Raw genomic sequence first — 14,926 nt, 5'->3', positions numbered from 1 at the left:
GGTCTTGGCAGTCAAAGAGGAGCATGTGTAGTGGGGCAGGAGGGAGAGGAGGGAGGGAGGAAGGAGGAAAAGGGGAGGAGAGAGGGGTGGGCGCTTATTTGCATTTCTTATTGGGTCCGAACTTCGATATGCGGGGTTTAAGGCGGAATGAAGGCTCGTATGTATTGGGATAAACGATGTTGAATACATTGCCAGAATAGAACGGGAAACACTGGCAAATCGAAGACGAAGAGTCTAAATCGAATGTTCGAAGTGTCGAAAACTAGGCTAATCTCGAACAGTTCTCACTTTCGCTAGCCTACACTGAACCATCCCCTACACCTAAACACTCCTTTGGCACAAAATTAGCATCCTACACCTAAACACCCTTCGGACACAAAAGATCCTCATCCCAATCCTCCGATCCCACTCCAAGGGGTACGAGGAACAAAGCCTCGGGATCGACTCTATTCTTGATCTCCTTGAGGCGGTCGTAGTGCGATCCGAAAAAGGTGGTTTTGAAGTCTTTTTCGTAGAGCATTGCCTGTAGTCAAGATGGGTAGTCAGATTATCGCGAAATGTAAGGGATGATGGGTGGAGAAATATAAAGAGAGCAGGACGCACCTCGTTGAAATAAGCAGCCGAGTTAACACTAACAGGATCTAGAATGTTCGTCCCATTTATCAACCTCTCTCTAGCCCTCTCAATAGTCTCTACATCATTCTCGTTCTCATTCCAGAACTCGCCAAAGTAGACTTCCGCAACGGCCTCTCGCCATGCTGGGTTCAACCCTGCGCTGTCGGGGTCGGGTTGGGCGACTGCGCCGCCTGCTACCGTTCTACAGGGCGTTATCGTTAGTAGATGGATGTGAAAAATAGAAGGGAGAGGAGAGACGTACGCCCACGGCGCCCCACTTGGATTCGGCATACTCAACAACAACCGCGCAACCAAGCCCGGATCCTTCTCCACCACACTCCTCGCCAACAACCGCGACGACAATTCCGCCATGCGGCCTACATTCCCCGTCGACCTCTCCCCTCCAAAACGTTCCTCGAACCACGCGTAAAAAGAGGGGTAGACTTGCGTCGTGGTCTCCGCTGTATGATTGCTTCTTTCTTGGGCGAGGGAGAGGATGGAGTTGAAAGTCTCGTTCGCCTCTGAAAGAGATTTCCCAGGGGAGATATAGACGAATTGGAGATAGGTCGGGAAGACCTGGCTGTACCCGCCCCATCCCTTATCATTAACTCCCGGATGAAGACGGACGTACTCCGTGACCATTTCCTGCGCCACCTCCGGCGAGGTTAAATTCATCTTGAGCTCGACGACGGTGAGCGGTGCGGAGGGGTGTGTTCGGTAGGTGACGGAGGTGAGGATGCCGAATGTACCACCGCCGCCCCCGCGCAGAGCCCAGAAGAGGTCGGGGTTGGTGTGGGCGTTGGCTGTGAGGTGAGTGCCGGAGGAGGTGAGGAGGGTGAATTGGAGGACGTTGTCGACGCCTGCCCAGGGTGATAATTTACATGAGTGGTTAGTGCCTATTAATTCGGAAGGCGAAGGAGAGAATAGTGCTAATACTGACCTAAGCCGTAGGTGGGGGAGAGAGCACTGTGTCCCCCACCCATCACCCACCCTCCAGCAGCACCGACGCTTCCACCCGCTGTGATACCACCTACGAGCGTCCGTCCAGCCTCGTGTGCAGCTTTATACGCTTCGTTCCATTGTACACCTGCAGCCAAGGTTATCGCTGTTAGAATGTGAATCACCATCAGCTACTATACTCCAACTCGCAAATCATTCATGTCGGGTCCAGGTGAAACTGAAACTCACCATGCTGTCCTTCCACCCCATCTGGCGCACCATCCGGCACAAAATCAGTATGAACTTGGATATCCTTCATGTGGTGCGTCCAGATAAGGAACGCCCCACGCGCCGTACTGCGGCCTAGAAAGTCGTGTCCGGTGTTTTTGACGACCAGCCTAAGGTGGTGTTCGTTAGCGAAATGGATTCCGGCTGCGATGTCTGAGGGTGTACGCGCGTCTATGCCGATGGGTGGTACAGAGCCTTGTCCACAGTTGCCAGAACCGGGAAAATCAACGCCAGGAGAACTGTGGAGGAGGAGGCACGACTCGATCGTCCCGTTGGGAAACGTGTAAGACTCGAAGTTGGGGTGTTGCATGGACCCGGGGTGGTTTGAGCGCCATGTGCCGTTATCGCTGTTCTCTCGCGCTTCTGCGCAGAGCGCAGCATCCGAGGGTGAGGAATTCGAAGAGTAGCAGGGAGAGGCAGGAGGAAGGGGACGTAAGAGGGGTTGTGAAAGTTTTAGAGCGAGGACTTCGAAGGCTGAGGGGGAAGGCCAGCATGGGTCGCCATAGATGCAGCGGCAGCCTGAGCCTTGTCTGTGGATGTCCTTGGACAGGGCAGGGAGAACGAGAGTAAGAGATAAGAGGAGGTAGCTGAATGGGTGGAGGAGGATCATGGTTTCTTTGTTTCTGGTTCACGATGGGCTCACTGCAGAGTTTATATATATATATATATATTTCGGTTCTTAACGTCACCACTGTACTCTGTAGAGCTACATCCATTTGGAGTCGCCGTATCTCGCGTGAAAAAAGTGAGACTGCGGCGTAGCACTGTCCATGTATGAAACATTGCTTCGATTCCGACACGGTTCACAGCAGTAGCTGCGGTGTTGCCAGAAGGGTGCGATAAGTCGCGTTCGTTGGTTAAAGCCGTACGGCATGCCGCCTTCTACGATGAGCGGATGAAGAGGAGAATATACTTCTTTTCAAACATCGATGTTTATCACCTCTGGCGGGTCCTTGGGGTCATCAATCGTGTTTCACACTTCAGGGTCGTCGAGTTTTCATAGAGGGGTTGTAGGCTGGGGAAAGGGTCTATGAAACGTTTTTCAAATAAGAGCATATATAGACTGTCGAGGCTGCAAGGAAGGTCGCGCGTCGAGGGACACCAGGGCGAGTCCATTGGGCGCTTAATTTGAATACCTCCGAGTCGCAATGCGCCAAGGCTTCCCGAGGCCACGTGGGCGTTAAGAGTTTGTACTAACTGCGGTGGAGAAACGAAAGGAATACTTACAGCCCGTCTCTTTGGTCATGTTCGTCAACCATCCAAGAATACCCATATACTTGGTGTCGCAAAATCCGAGTCGGAGCGCCCAAATATCAAAGGGACATTACACATGCGACTGTCTCGAGTAATGCACTGCGATCGATCCCTGTTTGCCCAGGGTCCCCGGGAGTTCAGTCAAGCTATTACATAGGGCGTCACAAGCGACCTGAACTTGAGAATGAGTCAACCCCTGGAACCCGTGCAGGTAAACCTGAGATGGAGCGCTCGTAGGCTATGCTGACGTCAACTGGAGAATATGCGAAGTTCACGCCTTCCATCACCAACGCTGGTACTGAGAACTGATCCATCGCTTTTTTACGATAGATGGAAGCCAACATCAATCCCAGTGTATCTCCCTCTCACCAATGGATGGACTCCATCAACATTGCAGTTGCACAGGACCTGATCGGTGAAGCGAACGAGGGATTCGAATGACGCAGTATAGTTTCCTTTGGCGGAGAGGAAGCAATGACAGGCGCACCGCACTCATGGAGCACGTCTACTTTGTCATCTCGGGGTTCACGTTCGCCCGTCTTCTCCAAAGCTAAATATACTCGAACACACTGCCCCAGTCGTATAAATTCTCGACGATGAATGGCGTATAGTACACATGGTTGATGTTACTCGCTTAAGCATGTCGGCTGTTCCATCCCTACACAACACTATTGGCGCCATTCAGATTTGCTCCCTAGTCTCTATTTTTCTCTTTGGGGTTCTGACTCTACAGTCCCATCTCTATTTCATGCACTATCCAAGGGACAAGTGGTTCATCAAAGCTTTGGTACGTGGGAAAGTCGCCCAAAAGGGTTCTAAAGCTCAACGATTCAACCATGTCGATTGTCGACTAGGTCACCATAACATGGTGCGCAACGTCTCCCATCCACTTGATAGGGTGTTGAGGTACATTCCAAGGTTACTCGAATTAGGACATTCGATCTGCGTCGCCGGCGAGGTCTACCGAGTGACGATCACATATTACGGCCAGCCTGAAGAACTCGGGCGCATCCCTCTCCTGCCAGTTTCGGTGACGTTTGGCGCTGTAATCACTCTCCTCGTACATGTGGGTATCATTCACCTCCGCTCTCAAAACCCTGCGTCCTAAGTATCCGTTATTGGCTACTACGCCACCCTTTCTCGTACCACTACCCTTCCAGGCGTTCTTCTCCCTTCGAATCTACCGTCTCTTCCCACCACCCTACCACTACCTCGGAGTCTTCATACTCCTTGCTAGTCTGATCCCCTTCGTCGGTAAGCTGTACGCATCCGCTCAAGCACTCAAAAACCCCGTCGTCTCGGAACTCGAAAAGCAATGGGGGTGGCTGGCGATTGCGTTGTTTTTCTGCGACGCGGGGATGGATGTCCTGCTTTCAGGCTCGTTGGTGGGGTATCTGTGCAAGCAAAGAGGGAGTCCGTTTCGTCGGTGAGTATGAGTAATTCAGACGTTGGAAGCCAGTGGAAATAACGGGCACAAAACATTTCCAAATTCTAGGACGACGGACCTTGTGGATCGACTCATACAGTATACCGTGTGTTAGTACTCCTTCATGACCGAGTCCAATTGGCTGTGTACTGAAAGGCATCTACGGCATTTTTAGGTACTGCACTTCTGCCTTGGTAAGGAGACAACCATCGACAGCGCCTCCTGAAGGACTCACATTTTTGCGTATCCCATCTCCTTCCTCAGCCTGACCTCCCTCGCCGCAGCCATAAGCGTAAGTCCTGTTATTCTCCACATTTAATCACTCCCAACCCAATTATCCTTCTCACTTCAAGCTCCTCGCCGCACCAGACACCAGTAGGCCATTCTATCCAAGGCTTTGAAGAACGAACCAGTCTGACAGAAGGTCCCATGTTTATTCGCCTCGTCGACCTTGAAGCGATCTGGCTAGCCATCTACACCTGCCTTGCGAAGCTGTACTCAAATAGCGTCCTCGCAGCGTAAGCCCCTTCTCATAATCAAATCCTCGGCAATGTGTTTCCTCCTGAAAGTAACATGTTGACCACCCGAAATATCAGGCTCAACTCAAGGAAAACACTGAGATCACGCCTCTCACCCACCGAAATCGTCTCTTTGCCAGAGCTCGGAATCAAGGACTCACAGGCGCCGCCAACCTCGGAACGAATTCACTCGGCCATACGGTTCAGTGCCAGTCCTGTCAAAGGTCAACGAGAGCCAACTCGCGGAGAGTCGGACGCCGAATTATCAACTGTTTGGACGACATCTGAAATGGGGGATCGTGGAGATATCCACGGTGTGTTCTTAATCTAATAGCTATCTATTCTCTGATCACAGAAAAGCTGACAGACTGAACGGCTCCTTTCCACAGTCTAGAAACGCTTGAGGATCAGGATTTAGCCCCGTCACCGCCTTTGGCCCCCACAGAAGCACAATATGCAACAAGCAAGCGTCATTGGAGATGGGGTTTGTGCTGACTAACGTATGGGCGCTTATCTTGGGACGTCGTATAGTGTTCGAAGGCTTCGGCACGAAGGGATGGCTCAGCCATGAAAGGAGAGGAGAACGCTTTGCCAGTTGAGATATGAGTCGCTAATCAACGCATCGTGATCGACAGTAGTACAGAAGGGGTAGGATATGTAGTCCAAGGATATTCAAGCATTACTACTTCTCCGACTCATATGTGCTACTCCCCCTTACGTCCCTCTCTCCAGAGCCTCGCGGTTGTCCCCTCTCAGGGTCCTCTCCGATCTCCTTCTCATCCACACCCGAGAGTTCGAGCGAATCTCGGCGGCGGACTGGTGCTAACCGCTCTCTTTCCCACTCATAATCATTCAACCTCCTCCAGTCAGCCAGAAGGATCTCGTTATCCATCCTAGGTCCAATATCCCTTCCCAACTCGATAATCAGCGGCGATCTGGTCTGCCCCTCCTCCGAGCTGGTAGTCTCATCCGAATCATCGCCCCCTCCCGATCCGTTTGGAGAACAGGGCTTGGGAGTCCGGTATTCCGGTTGGTTGGAGGTACCGCAAGCCTCTCAGGCTGAGGTATCGATAATTGCGGACATGTATGCCCGCTCTGGACCGTGGTAGGATTCCCGGAACGAGAAGAGGAACCAGGACGTGATCCGGGGCGAGATCCAGGTCGACTCGCCGAAAAGAGTTTCAAGGAGGGTTTAGATTTCTTCTTCCCTCGGCCCTTGACGAAAGAGTGCGTGTGCATCGAGTCTTCTATGGGTGTTGGTGTAAACTCTAAGCTCGACGCTTGCCCGATCTGTGAGGTCATTGCCAACTCGCGCTTCTCCCACATGCGGATTTTGAGGAGGAAACGAGCTGTGAGAAGACCTGACAGGCTGGTATGCGAGGGATGGATTATTGGTTTGGTAGGCAGCGGGATTAGATTCATACGCACGGGAGTTGGAAGCTGTTCATGGGGCGTGCAATGCCACCCCATACACGCTGTGCGTACGGCAGTCTGTTAGGTCCCAAATCTTGAAACGAAACGCGAGTTATGAGACATACGATATTAAAAGTCGCTGTGAGTACTGCGAGGACAAAGACAGCCCTATGTACGACGTCCCATTCGAGCGTCAGTTCGTCCTGACTGCCAACTTGATAGACAATCTGACGTACGTGATGTATAACAGCCCTATAGGCATCAAGCGGAAAGATTAGATCAAAGTACATTATGCGAATCAAAGACTGTACCTTGAGAGAATACAACAGTGTTCAAGGATGACCGTGGGTTATCCCAGAACTTTGCATCGTCCCTTACCGTCCTCCAAGCTCTAACAGCAGCGATGAGGAACGAGAGCGCTTCAAAAGCCATCATCAAACCCGCACTCGCCAGACCGACCCTAAAAGAAAACCATCAGGAAACCCACAAACCACCCGGAACGGAAAGCCGGGAACCTACTGCTGGATATACGGTGGGTTCGCGCACTGTGGCCCCGAGGGTGCATGCCTGACATAAACAAACGCAGCACCTGTGATCGCCATCCTCATGAAGATGACTGAAAGACCGAGAACCCCGAGAATCACGGAGATGATCTTGTTGCCTTTGCAGATGGCGTATGTTCGGAGGCCCCATACAGCTGGAGGACATTACATCAGAGGCTATCGCTCCAAAGGAGTCTTGGGGGAGGGAAGGAGAGACTCACAAACAATTCCGGCGTGACCGAAGATGCTGAAAATGGCAGTGACGAGGTTGACCGTGTTGCACCTGTGCGGTAGTACCCACATCAGCTGTGGGTCAGACAACGCTTCAATGAACGAATTCGACTCACTGGAATCATGGTGAGCTCAAGTTATGGACGTCAAGGTTTGGTCGTGTGACTCACCGATAAGCCTGTCCCCGGCGTCTTCAGCAATAAATGTAGCAAGTTCGCAACAAGGGCGTATCGACAGCAGGCATAGATAGCTGTACTGATCTTCCTTGGGTTCTTCCAGAAATGTTCAATCTCAGCTGGAAGAGTAAGGATATAATCGTAATACAGGAGCACGACGCTGGAAACCTGGAGGCAATAGTCGACCCTGGTTCAGGTTCAGTAAGTAAACCAAATCCCACTGTTTCGGTGCAAATGAACACATAACATACCGTGCCAGCAGCAATTTTCGAACCATCTGAATGGCTTCCTGCGACATGATTCCGGTGTATACTTCTTTCTTTCACTGGCTTCGAGTGACACACTTCACCCAGGGGAAGTGAGAAGAGTTGTGGTGACAAGAAGGAAGGAAGCACTGGCAAGGAAGTGGATGGACAAGAATAGAAACGACACAGTCCAACAAGTAACCGTCAAACCAGCATCCCAGCTATATACAGTCTATCCGCATCGCTATCCCCACGACCATCCCCGGGGTAACTAGTATCTACCACTCCTCGGAATCCGGATTCGATTCAGAACCCCTCTAAGTATTCAATATACTTACTCACATATAGTCAATGGTCAGCGGGGCGTGGTGCGCTTTCGACCCAACCAGCAAGTGTGCCCACACAGTTGTGCGGCGGTAAGGGTAAGAAGCAAGATGAAAGGGCAGGGTGCAGAGGGCGAATTGGGAAATAACACGGCTTGGGAAGCGAACTCGACAGGGATGTTGATGTGAGGGAAGCCAAGGTGTCAATCGGAGGCATTGCGGACGTTGCGTATTGTCCCAATGAACAGTCGAGACTCGATGGAAGGAGACCGGGGTAATGCGTCGGACCTCATGGCATCAGGATAAAGGAACAGGAGCAAATCGTCAGTGTTGCCCTCCGAGCAGCGTCGAGCCACAATATGGGAATCTTTAGCGCCCACTCCTCAAGCGAGCAATTTTGTCCAATCATTGGCGAAAATTGAACGCCTTTCCGTGGCACATTGTTAGCGGACATTCGAGTGACGAGATACAACCTTCCGCAAGAGATAGCCGTTCTTGTGACCAGGGGGTGGTACGTGGGTAGGGGCTTCTATTTCCCCACCAAATAATGATCATAAATCGCAAGCACGATGCTGTGTGGCAGAAACTGCGAAGGGTGCAAACTGATCAAATTAAAGCACGAGAACGAAGATCGTTATCAAGGCCCTTAAGCCCTCCAAGTTGGCGAGGTCTGTCCAAGTTCGTCTACACTCTAGACATTTGTGAAACAAACGAGGTCTTTACAACACTGCCCATAACACCTTTTTGTAGACCTTCGTCAGCAGCAGGAAGTTTATGCGATTGAAGGGGAAACAATCGCACCTTTCTGACGTCTGGAACATCCCAGGAAAGAATCTCGCCGGAGATCCGGACTGCTTCGTCTTCACCAAACAAAGGAGATAAAGTTCCATCCCTCCGTAAGTGTCGTGGAATGCAACTAGTTGGATATCGTCGCGTGCTTGCATTTTCGTTACTAGAGTGTCGAACCGACGCGGTGACCAGGGTCGACGCTTCGTCGAGGCTGCACGATACTCCTCAATGGTCAAGGGCTCGCAGAATATTCCAGACCAACCATGGTAGGTGTAAACGCGCGTCTTGTCAATTGAAGGGAAAAGGCCGGCATTAGCGCGTCGCCTCTGGTCCCATTCCTGAAGGGGATACTCAAGCGCTGCAAAAAGCTGACATCCAATGCGGTAAGAAGGCCAGTAATCCTTCATCGCTGTGGAGGAGAGTGTTCGTGCAAGTCAGCGACAGGAAAGGTCTACAGGAATTGGATTGAACGCACATTCTTTCTGTCGTTTGAGGCCATCGCATTCGAACCTGTGAATAAGCTGCCAATCTTCTCGCTGGCACTCTGCAGAGCAGTAACCGACTACCAAGCAGCCGCGACAGGCCTTTGGTACCGGATCGGTGCTTGTCGCTCTTTTGCCATGCTGTACGAGATATGTTCAGATAGTAGCTCAGGCGTGGACAGAGGAAGGGCTTACCATCGGATTAAAACAGAGAACGGACTTGGTGGTCGTCTTATCGACAGACAGGCGACCGTGAATATCGAGAAGAAATTTATACCCCGTGAGCCAACTGAAATACCGGAAACCAGGATGCTTCAACCTGGAGGCCATAGTCGGAGACAACGAATCGATAAACCCGGAAACCAAGTTTTGAACTCTACGAGAGATGAGGTATTGAGGAATGCGGTCCAACGCCACATCGAGTGCCTCAGGTATGTCAACACCGGTGGCGAGGATCTCAGAGATCTCTACCAAAATGCCATTCTCGAGCAAGTCAATCATCAGACACAGTCCTTCCGACCGATGTTCCAGGATCCAATGGACTGCGTCAGACATATAGCGATGGAGATCGTTGGTGGCATGATCATCGAGCCTGATGTTTCTGCGAACGATAGCTGACGCTTTGAAGAACTTGGTAGTGTATCGTTTGGGGGCCAAAAGTCGGACGAATCGTGTGTCGTGGGCCAGTGTTGCCAAGACGAAGTGAACAGTTCGGTAGATGAACCACACAGACTCCGCCTTGTCAGTCGCAGCGCTCTCAGCGAAACGGGTGACGCGTAAGATGAATGATTCGACGTTTGCGATGAAGTTGTCGAGCTTTGTTTGAGGAAGGGAGTAGACTCGGCTAAGAACCTGGTCAGATGCTTTGTGAGAAACAGCTCCGCCCAGTACGTTGGCCACTGCGATGAGCCACTTGTCCCAGTCTTCAGGATTTGGCGTTTTCGATGGAGGGTCAAGGCCACTGTCATGTGTGAGTGCTAGAGCGACCATCTGCGATCCACAAGGGGAAGAGAGCAAGGCGAGCTCGAGGTTGTCGCTCAACGCAATCATGTCATACAGTTGGAAAATCGTGGCCGAGAACCTTTCCTTCAGAGGAGTGTCGGTTTGATTCAGTAGCCATAGCCTCATCGCAGTAAGGATAGGCTCAAGGTGGCTCTGGATTAAGTCGGAGAGTTGGCTGTCGAACGGCGGTGTCGTCAGTTCCTCAAGAACAATGTCGAGTCCCTCCAGCACGAGTCGCACAGCGGGCCCGGGTTGGTCGTTCGACTCCACATCGGAATTCTTCTTCGTTTGTAGAGACACTAGGAAAGCGTCCATAGCCTTCAGAGACTGTTCGGGGGATGTCGGCCAATCGTCCAGCAGACGGCTCATGTGTGGCACTGAGCCCAACCTCGCATACCGGAGAAGCTGGAAAGAAGTGGGGTAATTACTTTTTCCGTTCCATGGCGCAGATTCCTGGTTATATATACTCACTCTCTGAAAGCCACCAGTCTGCCCTTTTGGGCTACGCACGACGGGTGCCATAGTGAGTTGTACCCCCGCTACTATTAACCTGTGACTTCACGGGAGACCCGAACAAAAGTAAGTCAAATGTTTGCAAACTAAATAGTGGGGAATGCGAACTCACCGTGGATTAAGCGCAGAGGAGATTGAAAGTCGCAAGAGAAGGGGAACTTGGAAAAAGCGGCCATTTAAACCAGAAATGTGACCTTCGATTTAGCAAAGCTAACAGCCAGGTTTACATCGAAGAATGATGGGCAGCTCATCCCACTCACGTATAAGATAGTCGACTTCCAGTCAATACGAGTTCCACGTCCGTACATCGAAGAGAGAAGATGCACGCACCCTGATTTTGATTTCGAAGTTGTCTTAGATCGAAGTTCAACTCAAGAACCCATATTCTCGTCGAAACAACGATTCATGAATTAAGACACATGAAGCGAGATACGCGAAACATAAACTTCCTCTCCAGCCGCGAATGCTAATACTATCACCTCCAATCCAAAGTATCATCGGTGGAAACATCAGGAGAATGTCCAACCCGCTTGATCGGGCTTTGAGCGCTTGACCAAGCTGAAAAGCGAGTCAAGCGCTCATGCTTGATCAAGCCAGGGCCCTTATCTTGACAAGGGCTTGATCGCTTGGTCAAGTGTCATTCAAGTGTCCATCGAGATCAAAGCTGTGCGATTTGGCTCAAGTTTGAGGCTTTCTCAAGTGCTTGACCGTCGCTTGAGAGCAGCTTAAGGAGGGCTTTCGAAGGCAAATCCAATGTAGTATTAGCAGGGGGGGGGGGATATTAGAACAGACTAAGTAAGATAGGGAAAAGGAACCATTATAAAGAAAAGGCAAAATTGAATGATGCTAGACGTAGGTCCTAATCGTCGTCATTCTCATCGTCAACCAAATCGAAATCGGAATCATTGTCCTCGTTGGCGACGGCACTGACTGCCTGAGCTCCACCGCTTGATCGACGACGCTTTTCTGGGAGGAAGCTGAGTGCTGGCTCGACTCGGATATTCTTCTTCAAAGGTTCCTTGAGTTTGTCGACGACTTCGAAGTTCGAAGAGCTTTCAAGTCGAGTTGACCGTGATTTGTTGCCCTTCGCGGATCTCTTCGTGATCCTCCCCAGTTGCTCTTAGAGAAATCAGAAATCACCAAGCGGACGACTGGGTAAAATCTTCTCACCAGTCGTATAGAAGGAGAGTTCGCGTTTGCACTGTAGAGCCGCAAAACGTCAGAAAGGCAGCAGATATAAAGGCGAGTGGATGTAGCTCACTGCTTGGGTGGCAAGAATCAAGGGCGGAAGGAAACTCTTTGGAACGATGGTTGACCGGTAACATTGTGAGTGATGCGTAATGGACGGAGAGGACGGACGAGATTACTGAGTACAGATTGAAACAAGCCCTGCAATGGTCACAAAATATGAGCAAAAAGTCGAAGGGAGTTATAGTAATAGATAGTGCTAGTGCATACCGGGCCCGTTGGATGCTCTGGATGGTTTCGATTTCTGCCTTGACATAGTGACGTGGCAAGAAAGACGAACAAGGAGAATCATGCCTAACGGACATGCTTTCGACACGACCAGCTGTTTGGTCATTTCCCACTCTCATCGATGATCCACAAAGGTTGTTGACAATGGCGTATCATTTTTACCTGTTTCTACCCGTTAAACCATGTCAAATCAACGCAAGACGTGCAAACCAAAGTCGTACCGTTGTGCAGAATGTGCAAAAGGCTACACGACACCCGGAGGACTCACACAGCATCGAACAAGGGGTCACGAGCTGCCTATCGCCCTTCGGAAAATGGCAGAACAGCAATCTCAACATCTTGACATAACTCGCGTGACCACTGCGCAAGCTCAACTGCCCGAACCTCCTCCTCTCAGTCGTTCGCCCTCACTCGAGCCTCGAATTCCGGATGCACCAGGGACAACACCCCCTCCAAACCATGTTGAGACCCACCCAATTATCGATGGTATGTGGCTGATTTTATCTACTCTTGGGACTCGCTCATGTTCAAGTTAGGTACCCCCTGTGATTCCGAGGGCTACGACTACGACAGACCACCCCAGGATCTCCTTCAAGATAGAATTCTTGAGGAGATCTGCTACCCATTTCTATCCCCCTCCGAATTCCGCTTGGCTGATTTTCTCACCGGAAATATCGACGAGCTCGTTAGCACCATTTGAATTCCATCTTCCGTGCGGCACTTCTCATTGGTTATGCTGCGAAACATCGAATTCCTATTCAATACGGTTTCTACTATACTCATTCATAATGCACATGAGATTGTTAGTTGATAGATGCGAATGTAAATGCAGGCTCTCCTCGAAGGCATTCTATGCACAAGTGATGAAGAAAAAGCTATGGCGTAAGCTGTCATTGCAAGCTCAAATGATCCAAGTTCGTGCGCAAGTCGCGCAAAGCTCAAGTTCAATGATCAAGCTCAAGTTCAAGCGATCAAGCTCAAGACCAAGCGCTGGCCATTTTACTGAGTCAATGACGATGGATTTACTGGGGAACGCACTGGTCTGGAAACGAAGGAGGAATGAGATCGGGCAACCGACGTCGATAAGAGAAAAGAGTACTTACGGTACCAGTCGTTGACGGCCTTGCAGGTACCCTCAGAGCAGAAGGTGGCTCCGCTCCATCCCTGACCACCGCACTGTCCGTAGAGAGGAGCGCCGCCGGTCTGAGGAGGCTGAGTGACGGGAGGAGGCTGGGGGTTGGAAGGTGGTTGGGTGACGACGGGAGGTGCGGGGTTCCCGCCAGCAGGGCAAGTGAAGACGCGAGGGCCAGGGATGGTGTAAGGGCGACCACCGTTGTTGGGGAGGGAGCCAGAGTAGATGTTGATGGTGATACCGCTGAATTAAAAGGTCAGGACCAATGAACGATAACGAGGTTAAAGAATAACTTACGGGTGGCTGCTTTGGTAGGCGCCAGGGAAGCTAACCGTGTCGGTACCAGTGGCAGATCCACCACCGGTGACGTTGATCTGAGCGCATCCAAGCTACACGCGAGAAGACGAACGTCAGAACACCTCACCGAGAGACATGGTCGGAGATTGTGGTAGACGTACGTAGAACTGCGCACCACCTTGCGAGTAGGCGCTGTGCAAAGCGATAAGCTCAATACGCATGAGGTAGTGGCCGGGAGCAATGCACTGTGGCATCGTGAAGTATTGCCAGCCGTTGTTTCTGATCATGGTGTCAACACCCCATTGACCATTGTTCAGACCCTCTTCAGCGACCTTGAACCAGCGCAAGCCAGAAGGGGAAGCGTTGGCGGCGTTGTCGACCTTGGCGAGGTAGACCATGGTCGGGCCTAATCGAATCATTCAGTATTCAAGAACGAGGGAGAATGTGAGGAGGGAACTAACCCTTGTGGCTTGCAGCGATGGGGTGGTCGGGGTCGTTGGGACCCTGAGGACCTCCGATGACATGTCCCCACCAAGCTCCAACTCGAGCACCAGCCGGGATGTCAATAACGTTGTTGTCCTTAAATTGGATGTTGTTGTTGCAGGCCATGCCACCATCGTTAACGTTTTGGATGGGCTGCAGGACGAGCGTTCGTGGTCAGCAAAGCCAAGTTGGGAGGAAAACGGAAGGCGACGTACGTTGTTGCTGCTGGGAGCACGGACACCCCTCAATTGACCTTGATCGACGCCATTAACGGAGACTTTCTATTCGATCGCGACGATGTACGTCAGAATACGATATGGATATCGATGAAGCTAGAGATTAGGCGTACCTGGAAGATGCAGTGTCCGTAGACGACAGAAGCAAAGGCGAAAACGCTCAAAAGCGAAGAGAACTTCATGTTGCCGAGAGTGCCAACAAGGACGAACTGAAGAACCCAAGACCTATTGGCAGTGGGATCCTTTTATACTTATCCTCCAGAACCAAGTGTGATCGAGAAGGCGAACCTCAATTACCCCGAAGGCTCAGGACAAATCACATCGGTTACCCCGCATGCTCTTGCCCCAAGGAAGCGAAGGATAGAGTTTGAGCCCAATAGGACGCAACCGACGTATCTGGGGAAGGGATGAGAAGGACGAGGAATGGGGAAAGAAGTGCGAGAAGGAGAGAAGGATCAATATCGCAGCGAAGATTTTTCGAATGACCATATCGATAGCATCCGAGTGGTCTCCAAACGGACGTCATAACGACTGAGAAGTCGAGGA

At 51.1% G+C, this 14,926-nt stretch overlaps 8 protein-coding genes across 8 annotated transcripts; 2 read left to right on the top strand and 6 right to left on the bottom strand.

The window, feature by feature from the left end:
• Positions 1-358: 358 nt before the first annotated feature.
• CC1G_04923 (FAD/FMN-containing protein) lies at positions 359-2,452 on the bottom strand (the record flags this gene model as incomplete). Its single annotated transcript, XM_001841027.2, has 6 exons — positions 359-523; positions 604-817; positions 878-1,195; positions 1,247-1,475; positions 1,556-1,702; positions 1,804-2,452. The coding sequence occupies 6 exons, from the start codon at positions 2,450-2,452 to the stop codon at positions 359-361; spliced, it is 1,722 nt and encodes a 573-aa protein (XP_001841079.2).
• A 1,284-nt stretch (positions 2,453-3,736) lies between these two features.
• Positions 3,737-5,371, top strand: CC1G_04922 (hypothetical protein; the record flags this gene model as incomplete). Its single annotated transcript, XM_001841026.2, has 9 exons — positions 3,737-3,883; positions 3,951-3,964; positions 4,015-4,162; positions 4,257-4,522; positions 4,592-4,632; positions 4,698-4,716; positions 4,787-4,814; positions 4,892-5,040; positions 5,119-5,371. The coding sequence occupies 9 exons, from the start codon at positions 3,737-3,739 to the stop codon at positions 5,369-5,371; spliced, it is 1,065 nt and encodes a 354-aa protein (XP_001841078.2).
• Positions 5,372-5,722: 351 nt separating this feature from the next.
• CC1G_14041 (hypothetical protein) lies at positions 5,723-5,932 on the bottom strand (the record flags this gene model as incomplete). Its single annotated transcript, XM_002911957.1, has 1 exon — positions 5,723-5,932. The coding sequence occupies one exon, from the start codon at positions 5,930-5,932 to the stop codon at positions 5,723-5,725; it is 210 nt and encodes a 69-aa protein (XP_002912003.1).
• A 32-nt stretch (positions 5,933-5,964) lies between these two features.
• On the bottom strand, positions 5,965-7,700 carry CC1G_04921 (hypothetical protein; the record flags this gene model as incomplete). The annotated part of the gene is made up of 9 exons (XM_001841025.2): positions 5,965-6,409; positions 6,469-6,515; positions 6,579-6,621; positions 6,690-6,705; positions 6,765-6,913; positions 6,973-7,150; positions 7,217-7,337; positions 7,397-7,589; positions 7,654-7,700. 9 exons carry the CDS (start codon positions 7,698-7,700, stop codon positions 5,965-5,967), a joined length of 1,239 nt encoding a protein of 412 aa, XP_001841077.2.
• Positions 7,701-8,689: 989 nt separating this feature from the next.
• Positions 8,690-10,612, bottom strand: CC1G_04920 (hypothetical protein; the record flags this gene model as incomplete). The annotated part of the gene is made up of 3 exons (XM_001841024.2): positions 8,690-9,168; positions 9,235-9,382; positions 9,437-10,612. The coding sequence occupies 3 exons, from the start codon at positions 10,610-10,612 to the stop codon at positions 8,690-8,692; spliced, it is 1,803 nt and encodes a 600-aa protein (XP_001841076.2).
• A 1,003-nt stretch (positions 10,613-11,615) lies between these two features.
• CC1G_04919 (hypothetical protein) lies at positions 11,616-12,309 on the bottom strand (the record flags this gene model as incomplete). Its single annotated transcript, XM_001841023.2, has 5 exons — positions 11,616-11,875; positions 11,927-11,957; positions 12,018-12,053; positions 12,124-12,145; positions 12,215-12,309. The coding sequence occupies 5 exons, from the start codon at positions 12,307-12,309 to the stop codon at positions 11,616-11,618; spliced, it is 444 nt and encodes a 147-aa protein (XP_001841075.2).
• Positions 12,310-12,414: 105 nt separating this feature from the next.
• Positions 12,415-12,932, top strand: CC1G_04918 (hypothetical protein; the record flags this gene model as incomplete). The annotated part of the gene is made up of 2 exons (XM_001841022.1): positions 12,415-12,718; positions 12,769-12,932. The coding sequence occupies 2 exons, from the start codon at positions 12,415-12,417 to the stop codon at positions 12,930-12,932; spliced, it is 468 nt and encodes a 155-aa protein (XP_001841074.1).
• A 103-nt stretch (positions 12,933-13,035) lies between these two features.
• On the bottom strand, positions 13,036-14,562 carry CC1G_04917 (endoglucanase II; the record flags this gene model as incomplete). The annotated part of the gene is made up of 7 exons (XM_001841021.2): positions 13,036-13,082; positions 13,336-13,607; positions 13,662-13,753; positions 13,823-14,067; positions 14,123-14,297; positions 14,360-14,425; positions 14,494-14,562. 7 exons carry the CDS (start codon positions 14,560-14,562, stop codon positions 13,036-13,038), a joined length of 966 nt encoding a protein of 321 aa, XP_001841073.2.
• Positions 14,563-14,926: the final 364 nt, after the last annotated feature.

The sequence above is a fragment of the Coprinopsis cinerea genome (assembly GCF_000182895.1).
Source record: "Coprinopsis cinerea okayama7#130 chromosome 2 map unlocalized cont3.2, whole genome shotgun sequence".
NCBI classification, from domain to species: domain Eukaryota; kingdom Fungi; phylum Basidiomycota; class Agaricomycetes; order Agaricales; family Psathyrellaceae; genus Coprinopsis; species Coprinopsis cinerea.
Note: the sequence above shows the minus strand (reverse complement) of the source record. Positions and strands in the feature narration are given on the sequence as shown.